The sequence below is a fragment of the Myxocyprinus asiaticus genome, chromosome 48 (assembly GCF_019703515.2).
Source record: "Myxocyprinus asiaticus isolate MX2 ecotype Aquarium Trade chromosome 48, UBuf_Myxa_2, whole genome shotgun sequence".
NCBI classification, from domain to species: Eukaryota; Metazoa; Chordata; class Actinopteri; order Cypriniformes; family Catostomidae; genus Myxocyprinus; species Myxocyprinus asiaticus.
The window spans coordinates 4,562,317-4,570,000 of record NC_059391.1 but is presented as its reverse complement, the minus strand read 5'-3'; the positions used below and the strand labels follow the sequence as shown (position 1 = coordinate 4,570,000).

General features: G+C 40.1%; 1 protein-coding gene across 2 annotated transcripts in view; it reads left to right on the top strand.

Annotated features, from left to right (window-relative positions):
* Positions 1-7,684, top strand: part of LOC127437465 (WW domain-containing oxidoreductase) — a 346,983-nt gene that overhangs the window by 172,421 nt on the left and 166,878 nt on the right. The window contains exon 9 of one of the 2 annotated variants that reach the window (XM_051692404.1): positions 5,519-5,989. The exons of the other annotated variant lie outside the window; for it this stretch is intronic. Coding sequence (XP_051548364.1) covers positions 5,519-5,557 — 39 coding nt within the window. The 3' untranslated portion in view covers positions 5,558-5,989. Of the gene's footprint in view, positions 1-5,518; positions 5,990-7,684 lie in introns of those variants that run through there. 2 annotated transcript variants of the gene reach the window in all.

Below are 7,684 nucleotides of genomic sequence, written 5' to 3'. Positions count from 1 at the left end.
GGTGTTGAATGCTGAGCTGTAGTCTACAAACAACATTCTCACATAAGTGTTCTTTTTTTCCAGGTGGGAGAGAGCAGTGTGTATTGTAGATGCAATGGCATCATCAGTGGAGCGGTTGTTGCGGTAAGCAAACTGCAGCGGGTCAAGATTGAGTGGCAAGACAGAGCAGATGTAATCTCTGATTAGTCTCTCAAAGCATTTGCTGATGATGGGGGTCAGAGCAACAGGACGCCAGTCATTTAAACAAGTTATTTTTGATTGTTTTGGAACAGGCACAATGGTGGATGTTTTAAAGCATGTGGGGACTACAGACAAAGAGAGGGAAAGGTTGAAAATGGCTGTAAAAACACCAGCCAGCTGGCTCGCGCACGCTCTGATGACGCGGCCCGGAATGCCGTCTGGACCCGCGGCTTTGCGGATATTCACCCGTCGGAAGGATCGGGTTACATCCGCTACAGAGACGGAGAGTGAACTAACCTCTGTAGCTTCGGCCGTGAGAGCTCTCTCCGCGAGGGCGGTGTTATTTCCCTCGAAACGAGCATAAAAAGTATTTAGCTCATCCGGTAGAGAGGCAGCGGTGTTCATGGTGGAGTTTTTATTCCCTTTAAAGTCCGTGATGATGTTAATTCCCTGCCACATGCTTCTAGAGTTGGTGGTGTTAAACTGTCCTTCAATCTTGCTCCTGTACTGGCGTTTTGCTGTTTTGATAGTTTTTCAGAGGGCATAACTGGCTTGTTTATGCTCCTCCGCGTTCCCGGAATTAAAAGCGGAGGTCCGCACATTAAGTGCCGCGCAAACATCGCTATTGATCCACGGCTTCTGATTCGGATAGATTCATACAGTTCTGGTCGGAATCACTTCCTCTACGCACGTACTGATGAAACACATTACGCTATCAGCGTAAAGCTCGATGTCGTCATCAGAGGCGGACCGGAACATCTCCCAGTCCGTGTGATCAAAACAGTCCTGTAGCGTAGAGTCTGATTGGTCCGACCAGCACTGGATCGTTCTGAGGGTGGGTGCTTCCTGTTTCAATTTCTGCCTGTAAGCGGGCAGAAGCAGAATGGAAGAGTGGTCCGATTTGCCAAATGGTGGGCGGGGGAGGGATTTGTAGCCATCCCGGAAGGGAGAGTAGCAATGGTCCAAAACCCGTTCCCCTCGTGTGTTGAAACTAATGTGCTGGTGATATTTTGGTGCGACTGATTTTAAACTGGCTTTATTAAAGTCCCCGGTCACAATGAACGCGGCCTCAGGGTGCGCGGTTTCCTGCTCACTTATACTCCCATACAGTTCCTTGAGTGCCCGGTCTGTGTCGGCTTGTGGGGGAATGTACACAGCAGTGATAATGACCGCTGTGAATTCCCTCGGTAGCCAGAATGGTCGACACAGAGGCATAAGAAATTCCAGCTCAGGAGAACAGAAAGACTTGATGGAATGTACGTTCCTCTGATCACACCAGGATTTGTTGATCATAAAACATACACCACCTCCTCTAGTTTTACCTGAGAGGTCTTTCGCTCTGTCCGCTCGGAGCATGGAGAACCCTGCGGGTTCAATGGCTGAGTCTGGAATCTCCGCAGACATCCAAGTTTCTGTTAGGCAGATAATGCAGCAGTCCCTCATCTCTCGTTGGAAAGAGATCCGCGCTTTCAGCTCGCAGAGCTTGTTATCCAGAGACTGAACATTTGCCAGTAGAATAGTGGGTAGCGGGGGTCGATTTTACGCGGCATCTTACTCTGATGAGAACGCTGGCTCTGTTTCCCCTTTTCCTCCTGCGTTTCCGCGGCCGTGCTGCCCAGACAAAGGGCTCCGCTTGCGTGTTTGTAAACAGCGGGTCGGCATTGAGGAATGTGAAGTCCGGTTTTCGGTGTGAGATCGCTGAACCAATGTCCAAAAGTGTTTGTCTGTCGTTGACAATAAGGCAGACAACATCCAAGACAAAAAACATAAGAATTGTAAACAAAACAAACAAAACATTGCTATGTTGTGTCGGAGCTCGCAACGCAGCAGCCATACTCGGCGCCATCTTGAGTCCAAAAAAGGACTGGAGGATGCTGGAGGATGTGATGCACTGGAGGATGTGATGCACTGTGTGTTGTGACACATTCCTCCCATAACCATACTGTGACTTGTGCCACAGTAGACCTTCTGTCGGTTCGGACCAGACAGGATAGCCTTCGTTGTCCTCATGCATCGATGAGCCTTGGGCGCCCAACACTCTGTTGTCGGTTTGTGGTTTGTCCCTCCTCGGACCACTGTCCGTAGGTAGGTGCTCACCACTGCTGACCGGGAGCACCCCACAAGCCTGGCCGTTTCAGAAATGCTCTGACCCATTATCTGGCCATAAAAATTTGGTCTATGTCAAAGTTGCTCAGGTCTTTACTCCTGCCCATTTCTCCTACATTCAACACATTGACTACAAGAACTGATTGTTCGCTTACCATCTAATCTACCCAGAATTTGACATGTGGCCTTGTTAGGAGATGATCAGTGTTATTCACTTCACCTGTGAGTGGTCATAATGTTTTGGCTTATTAGTATATATATTGATAGCATGTTTTTTTTTTCCCAGTTTGATATCATTAATATATACATAGCTATTTGTACTAGGGCTGCAACTAACGATTATTTGGTTAATCGATTAATCTTCAATTATTTCTTCGATCAATTGATCTTTGATTAATCATGCAACACATTTTTCATTGGGTTATAAAGTGACGTCACTGATGGAGCTTCTCCATGCTCGCCGCATATATTATCATAATTGATAATGAAATTCGTTGTCGATAATTTCCATTATGTATCGATTAGTTGTTGCAGCCCTAATTTGTACGTTAATATTTGAAACATTTAAACATACATGTTTGTACATTTGGATAGACACTAAAATGTACAATATGGATGTTTGAAAGCATCTAAAACATAAACATTTTACACATTTACGACTTTAGAAAATTTAAATTTTGACAAATTCATTACAAATATGTTTGAATACATGAATCGATTATAAATATATTTATACAGTTTTACTGTTTTATAGATATTTTAGATCACTTAACCCTACCCCAGCCTCTAGACATAACCACATTTCAACAATATGAAAACAAGGGGCCTGGGTAGCTCAGTGGTAAAGACGCTGGCTATCACCCCTGGAGTTCGCTATTTGGAATCCCAAGGTGTGCTGAGTGACTCCAGCCAGGTCTCCTAAGCAACCAAATTGGCCTGGTTGCTAGGGAGGGTAGAGTCACATGGGGTAACCTCCTCGTGGTCGCTATAATGTGGTTCGTTCTCGGTGGGGTGTGTGGTGAGTTGAGCGTGGATGCCGTGGTGGATAGCGTGAAGCCTCCACACGTGCTATGTCTCTGTGACAACGCGTTCAACAAGCCACATGATAAGATGCGCGGGTTGACAGTCTCAGATGTGGAGGCAACTGAGATTCGTCCTCCGCCACCCGGACTGAGGCGAATCACAACGCCACCACGAGGATTAAAAGCACATTGGGAATTGGGCATATATATATATTTAAAATATAATAAATATATATTATATATATATAAAAACATGTAGATTAATGTACAGTAACAATCATTTTTGTTAGAATATATTAATTAATATATATTTTACAGCCACTAATCCCACACCTATTCCTAAACTAACCTTAACCATTTATTAGCATATAAACATGTAACAGGCAGATACATTTAATCAATATAATTTGTTCAGACAAATGGGAAAATTCAGTACAAAAGTAGTTCAAAGGTCGATGTGGTCCCTGACGGCATACAATAGCTTTGTGTAAGGCAGAGAGTGGAATTTAAGTTATTAATCACTGTAAATCTTCTCCTGATGCACTCTGTAACAGTGTGGTCATATCTCATTCAAACAGCCTTTTAAACTCAATTAACTGATTAATTCTATGAATTCAGTATTAATCAATTCAAACAGTACATGTAAACATTTGTATGTTTCTAAAAGTTTTAATATGTAAAGTGATGGCGTTTAGATGCTGTCAATACGTCAGTATTGTACATTTTGGTGTCTGTGCAAACATAAGAGAATTTATGTTTGCTAGAACCAAACTTTACATAAGAATACATACAGTTCTCATGAGATCACATTGTATATTAGCATGTGCTGTCTGCTTTGTAAGTTGAATGGCACACTTAAATTTGTTATTTACACCAATACTTGTTTACTTCAACAAGTGCAACAAAAGACAATCTCCCATTTAGATCGTCTCTGGAGTAGACACACTCATGAAAAAAGCTGAAATTATTTTGATTTTACTGTGATTGATCATTAAAGACGTTTGTTGCTGGTTTGGGTATTGCCCATTTTGATCCATCCTACATCTCCATCAATAAAGCATCTCCTATGTGTTTACGCTTAGATGAATGGGAGAGATAGAGATCTACATTAAAGGGTTATTAAATTCTTCTTCCATGTGATAGTTGAGCACTATGTTTGTAAATGATGGCCATTTAAAATCCGTAAAACTGTTATTGTGCATAATACCTTATTAATTCATCTGTGCATAAGATGACGTTAAGCGCAGAACGTAGGAAATAAACGACTCCATGATCTCTTCCTGTAGATTTCCTCTCTCCGCCTTTTGTTTTGATTCCTGCTTCAGGAAACTGGTTGTTTTCAGAAAAGGTAAATGGATCCTTGATGCAGGGATTTACACTGAGAAATAAATCTCCCAGAGACTGTCATAACTGACAATAAACCGCTGGTGTGATATGATAGTACAATAACCGTCCTGTGTAGTATGGGGGAAATTGAGTTATACTTTAAAAGTGTAGCTAGCAGTGTGAAAACAAGTGTGAAATGTTTGCAAATGTATCAGTTAATTACTTAAAAATCGTTACATGCATTTAAAATGTGCGTAAATTTATGGGGGGAATTTTTTTGGATATATTTAGTGTTTTGTTTGTTCTTCTTGAGCAGATAAAGCTGGAATGTTTACATTTTTTTTTCTGTCATGTGCCATCATCTTATCGACGCAGTGTGAAAAGCGATTTTGACCGTGCTGTTTTGATTTAGATAGACATGTTAATGCAATGTAAATTGCATTTATTCCTTTTTTGTTGACAGATAAAGACATTTTTCTTTGTATTTTTATTTTGCTGCTGCAAGTTCTGTTTATATTAATAAATAAACTAGAGAGATAATATAAACTGTATGTGTCTAATGCAAAATCCATTTCCATTTAGACTTTTTATTCAAGCTTTCCTCCATGTTTATATAATCCTCATATTAAAAGGAAGATTAAATTTTACGCTTCTATATAAAATGTATACAAAATATTACTTTTATTTTCCTTCTCCAGTGGCTCGCCGAAAGAGTTATTGTTATTCGTTTCAAATCTTCTTTTTGATTCTTCAGTCAACCCCCTCTAGCTTCTGACATAACTGTAGAGAAGAGTGTAATTTTTCAATTGCCAGATGCATTAATTAAATGATGAAAGTGCAGAAATCAAACGCTGTTCAGAACATTGTTTCCTCTTTTTCCTCAGGTGGAGGGCTTGAAACTGGATTTCATAGCTGGGTCTTGAGGTTTATGTTTTGACAGAGAGATCTAACATGTTAGAATACTGGATACAACTAATAGCTGATGTTCCACGGGTTCTTGATGTTCTTGTTCTTTAGAAGTCAGAAAACATTGTCTAATGTGAGTTTAGGCAGATGTTTCTCTACACCAGTGGATCTCAGCTGGATTTGCTGCAGGACAAAGAGTTTACATCAAGAGGCCAACACTGCACCAAAATAGTTTTTTTGTGCAAACAAAAATGTAAAAGTAAAATGTCATTGGTAACACTTTACAATAAGGTTAAATTTGTTTACATTAGTAAAATTAAATCATTTAAATGTATTATTTATTTGGGTTATTATTGGTTTGTTAATGTTTCTTGAATGTTGGTAATTTCATGCTGTTGACAGCCAATTCATTGCACAAAACAAATTTTTGTCAGTACAAACCATGTTTATTCTCAATGCAGGTGAACCCATTAAATAAAGTCTGGGTTATATATATATATATATATATATATATATATATATATATATATATATATATATATATATATATATATACACACACACACACACACACCGATAAGCCTATTATTGTGTAGGTCCCCCTCGTGTTGCCAAAACAGCACCAACCCGCATCTCAGAATAGCATTCTTCTCACCACAATTGTACAGAGCGGTTATCTGAGTTACCGTAGACTTTGTCAGTTTGAACCAGTCTGGCCATTCTCTGTTGACCTCTCTCATCAACAAGGCGTTTCCATCCGCAGAACTGCCGCTCACTGGATGTTTTTTGTTTTTGGCACCATTCTGAGTAAATTCTAGAGACTGTTGTGTGTGAAAATCCCAGGAGATCAGCAGTTACAGAAACACCCAAACCAGCCCATCTGGCACCAACAAACATCCATGCGATTATCTAACCAGCCAATCGTGTGGCAGCAGTGCAGTGCATAAAATCATGCAGATACAGGTCAGGAGCTTCAGTTCATGTTCACATCAACCATCAGAATGGGGAAAAAATGTGATCTCAGTGATTTGGAATGTGGCATGATTGTTGGACAGACCTGCAACCCGGCTTTGGGTCACAAACCACCAGTTGAAAACCACTGATCAACACCATCTCTACTAAAACTGGCCTGCTGTAATGTAGCTTTGGTATCTGTTCAGCCTGCGTGTGTATGCGTGTGTGCGTGTGTGTTTTGATTTAACTGGAATCAGTCGTCTAGTCAGAATGTGTAACTCGAGTTGAATACAATACGCCGTTTTCCTTAATTTGCTACACGTAACGCAATATCTTAAACGAGAGGAATTCACAACAGAGGAACTTCTAAAAAGTAGCTAGTATTTCAGTATATTTATTATTGCAGGAGCTCAGGTTTTCAGGGCAGTTTTCTCTTGTTGTTTAATCTTACATATTAAACATATTAATCTTTAGTAAGTTTGAAACATGTTAAAATACGTAGTTGTGAGTAGTTTATACATTTTTCAAAATGTTGGAATATGTAGTTAATGTGTGGTCTGTTAGAGTTGGATACATGTTTTTATTGTCATTTTGCACATTATTGTCAACTAGAATGTCATTTTTGTCAACGAAAATGATATGCCATAAAATTAAGGAATATAACACTATGAAATACTAAATTGAAAAGACATTTTCCATCAAAAGACAGAAAAATTATGACAAATAAAACAGTGTGAAAATGAACACTGGAGCATTTCTGGTAATACTGCTCAGGTCCTGAGCTTTTAGAATAAACAGGTGATCTGTATACAACAAGAGTTTGATTTCTGAAATAATTTAATCTCACCCCCTCTCTCTCACACACAGGGATTCTGTTGCTTTATTTTATTGCTATCCTCGGCACACTTTATCCCATGCAATCGTTTTTGTATTTTTTTCCTTACCCTGTTTTGTATGTATGCAGTTTTTTAATGCAGCGCTGCACCCGGGCCAGCACGTTTACATTTAGGGTCCCGCCCAGTGCCCTGTAATACTGGGGCTTTACCAAACACATCCCCCTTCTCTCTTCACATTAGATATGAAAGTGTGTGTGGTTCTGCAGTTGTCCGCAGACATACTCTCATGCATAAGACATGAACGCCGCAGTCAATGCGATTGGCTGGCCGAGGCACATTTAGGGAGAGAGGATA